General features: G+C 46.6%; 1 protein-coding gene across 2 annotated transcripts in view; it reads right to left on the reverse strand.

The window, feature by feature from the left end:
* The window catches only part of lekr1 (leucine, glutamate and lysine rich 1), a 65,643-nt gene that overhangs the window by 20,429 nt on the left and 31,195 nt on the right, over positions 1–14,019 (reverse strand). Inside the window, exons 7-8 of one of the 2 annotated variants that reach the window (XM_012824000.2) lie at positions 10,016–10,097; positions 1,246–1,323 (exon numbers count right to left, since the gene is read on the reverse strand). In XM_012824000.2, the coding sequence (XP_012679454.2) occupies positions 1,246–1,323; positions 10,016–10,097 (160 nt within the window). The remainder of the gene's footprint in view (positions 1–1,245; positions 1,324–10,015; positions 10,098–14,019) is intronic. The other variant, XM_042708725.1, reaches the window with a different exon arrangement.

Raw genomic sequence — 14,019 nt, forward strand, 5'->3', positions numbered from 1 at the left:
CCAGACTAAAAAGGAGAGATGTGAGATATCTCATGGGTGAATCATCTGTGTTTGTGATAAAAAACTGACTAGCTATCAAACCTCCTAAGACTGAAAATGAAAGGTCCAGGAGGGCAGAGGGCAGAGGGAACAAGAGAAGGGAAAGCAGAACAAAGCTAAAAGAGGAGTGGGGTGAGGAGAGAGAGAGAGAGAGAGAGAGAGAGAGAGGCTAGATGTGTGTTCTCTGGCTGTTTCTATGAAATGAACCCCACCCATCAGTGCTGCCTTCCATCTGCTGCAGCTGCCCTCTCAGCCAACACTGGCACCACGCACAAGCTAAGTCTGCACTTTCAAAGGGACCACAGGAGGGGTGTGCGTGTGTGCGTGTGTGCGTGTGTGCATGTGTGTGCGTGTGTGCGTGCATGTGTGTGTGTGTGTGTGTGTGTGTGTGTGTGTGTGTTTGTGTGTGTGATGGAGAGTGAGTTTGTTTGTGTATGTGTGGGTGAGGGCGACTTCAGTGGCAGACAGTTGGAGGGAACAAATGAGGCTTACATGTGAGAGCGACTGAACACACCTCACCTGTCCAATCGATTCCTAGACACACGCATACACACATACACACACACACACACACACACACTCACATCTGTCTCTCCCACTGGCAAACTTTTTCATCTCCTCTCGCGGGCCCGGCTCAAAGAGGCCTTTCAAACAGACGCATTGTGACTGAGGTCTCTGCGCCCTCTGATATTCCCCAGGATAGACGCTTTCACATGCTCTTCAGAAGCACGTCTCAAACGCCTCTCTCCGACACGCTTCTGTGGCCATCACTCCTTTCAAGCGGAGGATGAAAAAAAAGACGTGATGCAACATGTCGGAGAAGAAGTAGAAAGAGGGGCAGAAACTTTTGGGGAGGGAGGAATGCGAACAACAAAGCGCAGTCATGTAACAAGGATTTTTTTTTTCCTTTTCTTTCAGGAATGTGAGTCACCTCATGAGATGGTAGATGGCTTTCAGATGACTGAGGTGCAACACACTCAGAATGCTGCTCTGCAAACAATCACGCATACGCAAGAACACACACCCTCAAACACACACACACGAGCACGCACGTGTGTGCATTCACCACATTCACAACATAATTACAGCAAATGACACGACCTTCTTTCTATGAACAGTGTGTGTGGGTGTCAGTGTCAGTGTGTGTGTGTGTGTGGCTCTTGCTGGTTGTGTTTGGTGGACGTGTGGTGGGATTGTCATGCATACCTCTGCAGTGTTGCCCTCTGCTCACGCTCGCATTGGATCTGGCCGCTGCGCAGCTCCTCAACCTCCCGGCACCTCATCCTGCAAGACAACAACCATGCGTTTCATCAGACAACAGCAGCAGCACCCATCTGCATCCTTCCCTACCCTCTAACCCCCACCCCGCCCCCAAAACCCCTCCCTGAGATGGAGTGAGCAGCTAGGGGGCAGGGGGTGGATGTCAGAGGGAAGACAGAAAGGACGTGCTTCACCACCAGCGCAAGCTCCAATGCACCTCTCTGCTTTCCATCCCTGCAGACGTGCTGCTGCCATTGCTGGTATTTTTACACTCACCCTCACAGCCCCGTTTGATTTCCTTGACAAGGTTGAAGACGGGGGCATGAGGTGGGGGTGTTTAATGTGTTTCTGTAACTGAACTAGCAGGGGAAGGGGATAACCAAAATCATGGATTAAAGCGCACACATATGGAGCAGATGTATGTATTATCTTACTGTAGGCCACTTTGGATTAAAAACGTCGGCAAAATGAATGAACGCAGAAGTCTAATAAGGCTCTGTATTAACATACAGAGATTTAGTGGTTTAAGTGTCTGAAACCCATTAGCCAAAGGGTATCTGAGTATTTTTCCATCTGCAATAGGATATACACATGTGTAATGGCGTGTATATGGTGTCTGTGCATCTGACTGAGAGAAAGAGAGTGACAGCAAAGGTCAATTTAGGCCTCATGTTGCTGTGAGTTCCATTAAGTAGTGGTTCCTGTCTGTCTGCTGGAAAAGTGTGTGTGTGTGTGTGTGTGTGTGTGTGTGTGTGTGTGTGGTATGTTTGCGTGTGCATCCATGTGTGTGTGAGAGAGAGAGAGCCTGCGAGATGGAAAGTGCTTAGTGTGCAAACATATTTACGTGTGTCACTCTCTTCTCTACACTTCAGCGCATTAATTCACCATAAAGCGCTCAGCCACATGTGAACGCCAGCCTAATACGGACAAGCACTGTCGTGCAAGACTTGCTTCCCGCCCGCTTACACACACACAGACACACAGACACACACAGACACACACACACACACAGACAGACACACACACTCACCCACTCCACACCAACACACACGACTCCTCCGACAAATCCTCTTTCTGGCTTTGTGACGGCCTGGCTCGTCCGATGACCTTCCTGCCACACGCGATCAGGATCCAGGCAGGGCTTCGCATGTCTGAGCCCCAGTCTGTCTCGCAGCGGAGGGATAGCCAGAGGACCCAGCCTCCCCCTCCTCCTCCTCTCTCGCCTTACTCCCCTCATCTCTCCAACGTCCCCCTGGGGCTCACCGTTATCACGTTAGCAAGAGGGAAAGAGAGGCCCCACACTTCAAAGACAACAGGAGGCTTTTCTTTCACTCCCTGTTGCGCTCTCTCTCCTACAAGGTTAGAGTTAGGGGTGGTTGTGGGGGGCTCATTCCTAACTGGTGTTATTTGTACACTGTAATAACTCCCTTCCCACACACGCACTTCACATGATGGAATGCCAGTGGACGTCTCTAAGCATCTCATCAACACAGGGGCAGGAGCCACGGCGGAAGGCCCCCACACCACAGAGACAGACAGAGAGAGAGAGGGAAGAGATAGGGTAGGAAAGAGAGGTAGAAAAAGAAACAGCAACCCAGCCAGAGAGCAGAGAGGAGTCACAGGGAGATGAAAGCATAGGTAAATCTCACCCCTGCTCTTGCTATCTCCTCTCAGACAGGGTGAGGCTATGTGTGTGTGTGTGTGTGTGTGCGTGCAAGGGTGGCAGGGTGCTATCAGACGGTGATTTGGTGTGTTATGGTGTGCTCCTCTTTTCCTTTCCGCAGCTCTGCCCCCCCCCCCCCCCCCCCCCCCCCTTGTTTATTACTGTAGCTAGAAGGTCCAACAGTGCTCCGTGACACGCTTCTATCTGACAGCGGGTTAAGATAACCTTTTTATTTCCCCTGGATTCCTGTGACACAGGAGATAAGGCAGTGCTGAGGAGAGTGGGGGGTTGGGGAGGGTGGATGGGGTGGCCAGAGGAAGGAGCTGTTGAAAGTGGAAACAGTCGATGGCGAGAGCAACACAAAAGACCTTGGCCTGTTTTGTTTATAGCTTCTGTGAGAGCAAAGACTCTTGGCTTGGACAGTGAAGCCCTCTATGGACTCTGAAACAGAAAAAGTGACCCACTGGCTCTGCCCATCAGCCTCTGTCATAGATCATATTCTCTCTCTCATTCAGACTATGTCTCCGCAATAACCAACTCATCCTAATAGCATACCGTCCTCTTTGATGCTGGTGTTTTGAATACATCCTTTCACAAACAGAATAGGGATTGTTTTGTGCAGTGGTAGCGCCTCTCTCTTACCTATAAAGCCATGTTTACAGCACAGTGGCTTTCATTCTTCTGCCTCTCACTGTCTCTCCATCATTCTGTCTCGCTCTTCATGTCTCCCTCATTTCCGTCTCGTCCCTCTCTCTGTAATTATGGCTGGCCGTGTTCTTTGAGGTTCGCAAAAGGGAAACAAACGGCCGAGGAATCCCCGGCATGCAGAGGCCCTTCTCCCAGAATGCAGCAGGCCGGAGGCTATAGCTCCACCTGCCCACCTGCAGCTGGCTGGCTACCCTCCCAGGGACACACCGCCTGCGCTGGGGGACATCAGGATACGTGTGTGTGTGTGTGTGTGTGTGTGTGTGTGTGTGTGTGTGTGTGTGTGTGTGTCGTGAAAGCGCTCCTAGCTCTGGTGATGAGGTGGAACCACCAGCGCGGTGACGCAGGCTCCACTCCATTTGCTCTCAGGGTCATGAGTAAACACAGGTGACATCACATCACTCGGGAACTGAAAACCAGCACACACCATCAAAGGCTTGGGGAAGATTTGCAAATGTGTGTGTGTGTTTCTGTGGTGTGTGTGCGTGAGTGTGTGTAAGGATACGTAAGTCAACACTAATTAATAGGCGTTGCCTCACTACCAATGGTTTAACCAGCTCTTCTCCATTGTACTCCACTCACCTGTTTTAGTTCAGGGTACTTTGTTTTAAATAATGAGCCAGAGACCTCAAGCTAAAACCTCTCACTGTCATAAATGCAAACCCATCAGTGTCATACGCTTCTGAAGCTTCAGGCCCCTGGTTTGTAACAGTGTGTGTCTCACAACCCTTGACTCATAGCTATAGCATTGACACACATTCTTGTGCAGCCCCACCACAGAGGAGGCTCCTGCATCTGCAAGTGCAGATGTGTGCATGCATGTTCCTAGTCAGCCTGCCACACAGTCCTTTCAGGCAGATAGGAATTTTTCAGAGTTCCAAACATTTGTGTGTGCATGACTAAGAGATTGCTTTCAAGGCTTTGTGTTGGTGTGTGTGTGTGTGTGTGTGTGTGTGTGTGTGTGTGTGTGTGTGTGTGTGTCTAAATGTGTTTGCCAATATGTCACTATTGCCATTAAAGATCTTGCAGGTCCATCATAGCAACAGCATTTGTGTTCACTCTCTCCAAAGCATGCCTCTCTAAATTAGCCCTAACCACTCTTGAGAGTTTTCTGTGTTTCTACGGCAACAAGCAGACTCCTCAATACACCAGATGTGGAGGATGGGAGGGTTAGAGGTCGACTGGTTGTTATGGGAACACTGTTTGCACACAAACACAGATATCGTTCTGTGATACCAAAGCCTTGGCACAGTACACCATTCACAATGTACATAGGTAGGTGGGGAAATCTTAAAAAATGGACTTTGGCTTTTCAAGTTCCCAGAAACAAAACAAAACAAACAAACAATTAAGATAAAAAAAAACTGACAAAAAAGATAAAAGGCTAGGCTCTGCCTCCTCCTTATGGGAAGAGTTCAAAAGTTCAAACCGCACTGGTTATGGTGCTTTGGGAAGTAATCGTGAGAGAACTAGAACCAGGAATCTCTGGTGGTTCCATCGGCGCGCTGTGAAGATGAAGGGCTTCTTCCTCCAGGATTCAGACAGGGAGGATAAATCCTTTAGCGTGTTTTCTGTGCTTTTGCCATTGGCGTGCGATGCGACAGGAGATCAGGAGAGCGTGCTTAAGTCTCAGTTTTCGTCTATGTATAGATGTGCGCATTCCATACTGAAATTGTAAACAGAAATCAACTCCATCGCTCCCTTCCTCCACCTCCAGCCTTTTCTCCCCATTTAGTCATGTAATGGAGCAGCACACTTATGGGGTGGGGGGGCTATCGAGGTCATGGGGGAGACAGAGGGCCCTGCCCGTCTCAGTGCTGTCTCCTGTGGGGCCGTCACACGCAGGGCTGTCCTGACGGGGAAGGCCCCTCTCCGGCTGTCACATCGCCCTCGCTGCCTGCCAGCTCCTACTGACCAGGAGGAGAATACACTCTTATCTTTTTCTAACACAGATGGAGGAAGACAGAAATAAGGGGAGGAGTGGTGGGCAAAAAGACAAAAGAGAGAGAGAGAGAGAGAGAGAGAGAGAGAGAGAGAGAGACAGAGAACAGGACAGAAAGAGACACAGAGAAAGAGAGAGACAGCTAGAAGGAGTAAAGGTGCCAGTATGGTACTCAGACTCCGTTACGGATGGGCGGGCGGACGGATAGGACGGACTAATTAGCATTTCTGTTGCCTTTATGGTTCTCCGAAGGCTGGGGGTGCTGAAAACAATTCACCGCCAGAACAGTAGGTGGAGAAGTGTTTTTTTGTCGAAGACACGTTGCTTTGTAGCGTCTTTGTAAGTTAGAAATCGTCATTGTTTATCTCCCTCCTCCCACCTCTCATCACACGTGTGACCCTCCTACCAACTGTCACTAGTCAGACGATAAGTGCAGCAGGTGTAGTCACATGATATTATAGTTAAGAGTGTGTCTAATGCTATATAACCACCTGAAAGGGCAAACTTATCTTTATCATGGTAGGTATTATTTGTGGGGAAAATAGTAGCACTCTATAACAAAATGATATCCTTATCATATATACACTATAGAAACTATTAAAAAACGATTCTTTGGTATTTTTGTCATATTCAGATTTGCAATGATGATTGCTGGGTAATATGTATGTTGTGGTCCAATGTCAAGTCTCTATTTGATCATGTGAGGAGACGATGGTATAGCTAGTTTAGGCACAGCATCTGAACGTCAAGACCGACAAGCTGACAGTGTTGTACAAGTTCACACCTCTCATGAAGCAGTTCAAAGTTCAGTTCATACAAGTAAACATGAATAGTTCACGTTCATAGTTCACCATTTAAATTCTGAACCAGTTCAGTTCATAGTTTTAGAGTGGAAAGTGAGAATGAAAGACTTCACTTGTTTTTTTATAGAAAACTTTATCCATCACTACCCTTTGCCTTAAACTGCACTTCATGTGTATCAATTCCTAAAATAATAATATTTTTTTTATTATTATTTTAACCACCCTGTCAATTTCCCCCTACCGCAGCATTTCTCGAAGTGTGGGGAGAGCCCAACTGGTGGGTCGCAGAGACGTGACAGGTGGGGCGCAAATGGAGATGAGCAGGAGATTTTTCCCGTTGCAATGCCTTGCTTTATAGACAGTAACGATAATATACCCCCATCGCACTAAACAACCACACTCAAACAAAGAAATATTGTATTGTTAGAAACAATAGCAGGGCAGAGCACACGGATAATCCATAATCAGCATCTTGGCAAATTGAGAGACTGTGGCCTGCGCCATAAAGCATTCCATATTTAAAACATCTTAATAAGTAGTGAAGTCAATGTGTCTGCTTCACATGATGGAGAAGTTCGTTTATTGACACATCTTTTAAGGACGGCCACAGCGCTTTAAAACGAAGTGTTTATAAGTTACATTATTCAAAGGTGGAAGGTTGGTCAGTAATCAGTCTAGAGAGATAACTGAACAAAACTCTACTCGCTTGCCTCACGGGTGCAATGCCATATGCCTTTTAATCATATTTGATAGAATGAAGGACAAATGAGTTGTGAATATTATCACCGAGTTTGAAAGGTATTGGTCCGGTAGTAGCCGAGTGACAGCTGTGTTTTCTGTGTGTTTTAAGCAAATACAATGTGTGTGCGCCGACTTGCGTAGAGGCCGAGAGCGGTATTGCAGAAAAATTATAGCTGCAACATATTGAAAAAAAGAACTCCATTTTTTGGAGCTGTGAACTTAGTTCAAAATGTTGAATTATAAACTATGAACTGAACTAGTTCATTTTAAAATTTGTGAACTATGAACTGAACTAGTTCATGTAGAAAGTGAACTTTCCCAACACTGGAACATGTTTGCTTCATATAATGCAGAAGTTCGTTTTTGAGAGTAAATTAAATCACTTTGTGCACTTAACGTTTTTTTTAAAAAAGAAACTGTCATCTGGAGAGTTTAAAACGACACTTAATGAGGGGAAATGTACTGTATGGAGATATTTCTGTCGGATGGCATCATAGTCGATGCAGATTCTAATGAGGCTGTTTGATATGTCCAATGTAAGAAGTGAATGAAATATGATTGATGCCATCCTCTTTCTCCACAACAACATGGATTAAACCTCGATGGTTGGACTATGTAGATAGTTTTATAACGAACGTGGCCGTGTACTTACATTTTTTCAAGAAAAAAAATTATCTTCAATGGTAAGACTTGTTTTATTCGTGCCTCTTCTGGTGTAGCATATAACGTGAGTTTTATTTAGGCATATACAGATGCCTAGCGTGTGTAATGTGTAGGCCATTTCATTCCGTTCTTGCAATGTGAATAATTTAATTTCAATATGCTTATCTCCCTCTTGTGCGTTTAACGGGGCTTGTTTGTGTGAGCGACTAAATATTTTACTTGCTGTCGGGCTCGGTTGGGCGTTTTTGAGGATAAAATAACTTCACATTTAGGATAACAGCATTCTTCCTGTTGCGGGAATTTGTTTGTGTCCTAGCTGTGACAACGCGATTACAGGCGGCAAATGCATCATTAAGCAAGTTTAAAATAAATTAACAGTATGGAGATATTTCTGTCAGATGGCATCATAGTCGATGCAGATTCTAATGAGGCTGTTGGATATGTCCCATGATATGATATGAATGAATATGTCCAAAGGTTGTTTGGACAAAATATTTTAATTGCTGTCTGCTCCTGCCGGGCTCTGGCACTACTCTGTCAGATACTGGCGCTCATGTGGGTTTTAAATATGGCGGTATTGTGATAGGGAATGAAACAGGAAACGCGAGGTCCAGAAATGTGAGATTCCGGAAATGATGTCGTTTGGAAATGATGTCGTAGCGGACCAATCACGGCCAAGGGGTATCCGTCGCTGTACAGCACGTCATGACGGATCGACAGGAATTTCAACGGTGCACGGGAGAGCTCTCCGAGGGCCCCGGAGACGACGGAGAGGGCGTTCCAGGGCGTTCCATCTACGTGTAGGCCCTTCCCATGTGTCCGTAAACGTGTAGTACGGAGTACCATATAAGCGCCCTAAGGGGGCAGGAGAAGGGGGGGAAAGACAGGAAGGGAGACGAGAGAGAGGAGAGGGAAATACATAGTGACTGAGCACTTAGGACAGAAACTAACAGAGATAGTCAGTGGAAGTACGAGGCAAATGAGGAAGGAAGACGGCCAAGTTAAACGAGAGCAGTGCGGCAGAGACAGTCTGGCGTTTGATATAGTGAGACTGGACAACTGGCAAGAGGGGGAGAAAGAGAAAATATGATAACAGGACCAGTGCAGAGGAGGAGTATAGAGTAGTCTGCAGTGAGCCACGCTAACCTGGCGAGAGCAGGGCTTTGAGCCCAGATTTACTCCCTCCGACGCACTGATAGGTCAAGGAGCTGTCTGAAGTTTCATGGCAGTTTTCATGTTTTACTGCATGAAAATAACTCCCTTCTCATAAGGATGAGTTCCAAATCAGAGTCCAATTTTCACTCCGATAAGGCTAAACTCCTACCTCGAGTCAGATTACCGCTCTTTAAAAAGAGAGATTGCCTGTTTTAGACCGTGTCGCACGGCCGGGTTTTATTGCTCTTGGCAGTGGCTGAGGAGGCCGGAGTGTTTGTTGAGATAAATGGGGCTTTAAGCGTGGCCCTGACCGGGGGCCGCCGCCTCCACAGCAGCGCACAGGGAGCCGCTGGGGTAAGCTGGGGAGGCAGTGTGGGCACGCCATGCAGAAGAAGACATCGGGGGGCGGGATCTGAGTGATTGTGTGTGTGTGTGTGTGTGTGTGTGTGTGTGTGTGTGTGTGTGTGTGTGTGTACAGGGTGAAGTCCATGGCACCTGGAGTTGACATGTCACAGAGGCTGTGCTGCTTTGGTAACCAGCGTGCCAGACAGCCAGGGCCCTCACGCTGACCTGCCACTCACCTTCCTGCACGCATTCCACCTGGCTCAGCATGTCATGGGAGTGCTAACGCGCCTCAGTGTGTGAGTGTGTGAGCATGTGTGTGTGTGTGTGTGTGTGTGTGTGTGTGTTTGTGTGTGGGCAAATGTGTGTGTGTGAGCATGTGTGTGTGTGTGGGCATGTGAGATATTTATGCTTGGGTTTGCGGTCTGCGGAGTGGCATTTCAGTCTTTCAGTGTGTGGGTGGCCAATGTGTATGTGCGTGCACACGTGTGTGTATGTGTGCACGCATGCATACATTGGGCACTTTAGAATCCAGTAGTATGTGACTGTGGGTGACTAGGGGCGTGTGTGTGTGTGCGTGTGTGGGTGTGTGTGTGCGTGTTCATGTGTGCGTATGTTTGTCTGTGTGTGTGTGTTTGTGTGTGTGTGTGTGTGTGTGTGTGTGTGTGTGTGTGTGTATGTGTGTGCATGTTTTCAACTTACTGTAATTGATCCTCTACATGCTTACAGTCAGACTGGCTCTTCTTAAGATTCATATTCAGACTTCTCACTTCCTCCTTCATCCCTGCACATGCAAACACAAACAGTAGCATTTCACTCCAGCACTCTTAGAAGTTCACCAGCAAGAGCAATCACATACAAATATCTTTCCTCACTCTTTACCATCTACCTTTTTGTTCTAATAGAACTTCAGGGTATCTGAAGTCTCCCACCCTTTCAGGCACATTCCTCCCCCACTCACCACCTGTTCACCTGCTATCATTCTCCAAGTCCCTCTGGTTACAAAGGCAAATACAAAAACCAAACTGCCCCGGTGCTGAGAGGCCAGCCATTAATCACTTCAGCCTGCCGACATCTGATGCCTGCAGATGAACCCCCCTCACCCCCGCTTCTCGCCGGCAGCACAGAAGGTTTCATAAAAAAAGGTGGACAAGAAGAAAAGGAAGAAAAGGAGCAAACAGAAACAGAAATGAGGAGATCTGAGCCTATTTAAAATGGAGAGAGAGAGAGAGAAAGAGAGGGGAAAGAGAGGGGGAGGGGTCGCCAGTGGGGGGGGGGGTAATCTGTGGGACAGATTATCATCGGCACTACTGTGTCGTGTGAGCGCGCTCCTGGCTGGGTCATGTTCAGTGGGCTACTGATTGACTCCCACAGGGGGAGAAGAGACGCTCAATAGCCCTGCTCTGGAGCAGCGGGGGTTAATCTTTGACCCAGTGTCTCCACAGAAAACCTGCTTGAGACTGACTGGCGCTGCAGTGAAATGTGTCCCCCCACGTTTCTGATGCCTCTCCAGGGGGCCCAAGCATCTGATTCCACTCAGCACCCTATAAGCAGGTCCCCTAAGTCTCTACAGCAGAGCACAGAGAAAACACTCTCGAAAATACTGCCCTTGCACGTCCATGCACGTAAACACAAAGAGGCTGAAAAACAGAGAAGTGGTCCGCGTAAGACACACACACACACACACACACACACACACACACAGATTGTCCAGAAACACTCAGAAAATAGTGTCCTGCCATATATATCTTCCCCTGTTATCAGGCAATAAAGTAATGCTCAATGCTCAGCTCATATGATTCTCAGAAGGGACAGTCAACAACCTGAAACTGTCTCTTCTGTCCTCAGATTAGAATGCTGCCTGGTATACACGTTATGTTATGCCTTTCCCACTGCCAGTCAGTCACTTCCTGAGTTTAGGCTTGGGGTGGCTCCCTGTTCAGGCTCCATGCTGAAATAAGCTTCAAACCCTTTGACCTCGTCTCTCTGGTCCTTCTTCAAGTGTTTGGACTCCATCAACACATTCGCTCCGGTCCAAACCCCCCCACTCCTATATGCATAGACCTGTGCAGTCTGAAAGACAAACTCAGAGCAACCCAGAGAGCACTCAAGCTGAGTGGCTGAGTGGCTGGCCTGAGCCAAAGTGGCGGTGCTGGAGCGAGTCACCCTGACCTCCAGCTCCTTTCTCCTAATGATTAGCATTTCAGCCCACTGGACCAAAATACACAATGGCTGACAAGAGGAGAGGGGAGGTGAGGAGAGAGAGAGAGAGAGAGAGAGAGAGAGCGAGAGAGAGAGAGAGAGAGAGAGAGAAAATAGAGAGCTCTACACACCTACACACAACACTTGAGTTTAAAAATACAGTTTAAATGGTGGTAGAGAGAGAAGCCAGTACTAGTCCTGTAAGGATTCAATTCAATGCCTAGATGAGGTTGTCATAACACAGTCTGCCTCGATCAATATGGTGTTATAATAACCAAAACCTTGAAGAAGAAAATGCCTTCATACGCCATCCAGTCATCAATTCATCCATGCAGAAGTGCACTAATTCCTTGGCCACCTGAAGAACGCCTCTTCAGTATGACGCCAAACCCAGCCTCTCTGCTGCTCAAAGGCCTTAACAGAGAGATTGTTCTGGAACACTCAGCCAGTGCCAGCGTCCCCCCCCCCCCATTCCTGCTGGAGAGGCCTTTTATCGGGCTGACTAAATGCCATTTGTATTTCTTTTTTTTTTGTCTTTCTTTTGGTGGTTGTGTGGTGGGGTCTGTGTGTGTGGCAGAGTGCGGATGAGAGAGGCTCATGGGGACTGGGCTTTCTGGAAAAAGTGCTTTCCACTGTGTCAGCCTGACATTTTCTCTATGGGGGTAAAGAGGCCCAGGGAGGGGAGGGCTTTTTCTCTCTCTCCCTCACTGTCTACAGCAGTATGCTGATAATTGCTTTCCGGTCACTGTGATACGACCAGGCGAGGTGGAAAGTGGAGGCGAAGACAGTACAGGCACACACACACACACACACACACAGATGCACAAACACACAAACACATACACACCTCCACACAGACCGCAAACTTCCGCTAGACGTGTAAAACATGCAAGGTGTCATGCTAGTTAACCTAGCTTTGAACAATCTTAGCCATAGCTATCTTAGGGAGCCATCTTGGCAGTTGACAGTTGACAGTTGCTACTGTGTGTGAATATGAACTAATTAGCTAAAGTTAAACGCAGTGTTTCCCCTACCGTTATATTAGGGGGGCGCCCCCCGCCCCCCCTGGAAGGTCAAGTTAATTTTGTTCAATTTTATTTTCTATAAAGCGCCAGATCACAACGGAAGTAATTTAAGGTTACCTTTCCTATAGAACAGGTCTATAGCTTGTTCTTTTATTAAACAAAATAAATAGCCTTATGTTATTTATCTTATTTACACGACGGCATGTAATTTCTGTCTCTACATGATCGCGCGTTTACAATTCTCTGCTCTCTGTATCGCGCATGGCAGAGTTCCGCCGCGATGCGCACAAACACACAGACACGTGCGCGCACACACAGGTGAGCACGCTCCCACCAGCGGACAGAATTGGGCTTAAGAACCAGTGCACAGCTACGGACACTTTTAAGCTTTAAAAAACTAATATCCAGGCGTTCATGAATCCGGCAGAGATCTTTTCCTCGGTAGGGTCGACAATGAGGCCCAATGAGAATGGCTACAACAGACGTGGAAACAGAACGTACGTACAGAATGTCCGCACCGAAAATTCAGAAATAGATCTGGCTTCCATTTTTTATCTTTTTCCGTGAGTTGTGCGTGGCCCTTTTTACATAGAGTCTGCTAATAAATCTATGAAATGTAACGAAAATGATTTATTTTGCTGTGAATAATGAAGGAAGCAATAAATCCGATTATTTGCCAAACCCTCAAGAGCTGTTGCCATGGAGATTTAACGTTACTTTCTGTTTGAAGACAAGGTAGCAGCTAGTGTTGAAGAATGGACGACTTTAAATTAATATATGAAATTGAACATCAACACCTATACGGATAAAATAAATAAACAAGGATAGCAAAACAGATTGATAAGCAATGAGAACGGCAGAAACACAGGCAGGACGTCAGATGACGAGACAGATCATAGTGACACAGGCTGTTTTTAAAAAAAAAAATTCGTCATATGAAGGCTGAGACATTCATAACATCTTATTCAGTCGTACTGGTCCTTTTGTAATGCCAACATGTGCACTTCGTTGTGGATAAGTAAAGCCTATTTTGCTACATTTTTGTAGTCCTGGTAATCTTTTGTTTGGCATATTGGTGAGGGTTTTAAGAGGACCATTTCTCAATCGTTTTGTTCTTGATGAATTAATGTTTGTTTAATAATCAATTATTTTTCAACAAATAACTCAATTATAATTACAAAGAGGACAATTCATAACTTTTTATCGCAACTTTCACTTGTTTCGCCAATTTCATTGCAACAAAAACCTAAAAATAAAAACTTTCATCGCAACTTTTTGGAAAAGCTCCTGCGAAATCAGGAATTTTAGGCCGCAAATATCTTAAAAAATGTTCTTCCAGAAGCCCAGAAAGATACACCACTGCAGCGACAAAAGCTGCACACTTTGTGGATAATTGTCATAAAAAGACATGTTCCGATGTTTAGTTGTTATATTGACTGCTGTCATTAAAAGAAACACATGAACACCATGATTCCTTTA

This window comes from Clupea harengus, chromosome 9 (genome assembly GCF_900700415.2).
Source record: "Clupea harengus chromosome 9, Ch_v2.0.2, whole genome shotgun sequence".
Taxonomy (NCBI): domain Eukaryota; kingdom Metazoa; phylum Chordata; class Actinopteri; order Clupeiformes; family Clupeidae; genus Clupea; species Clupea harengus.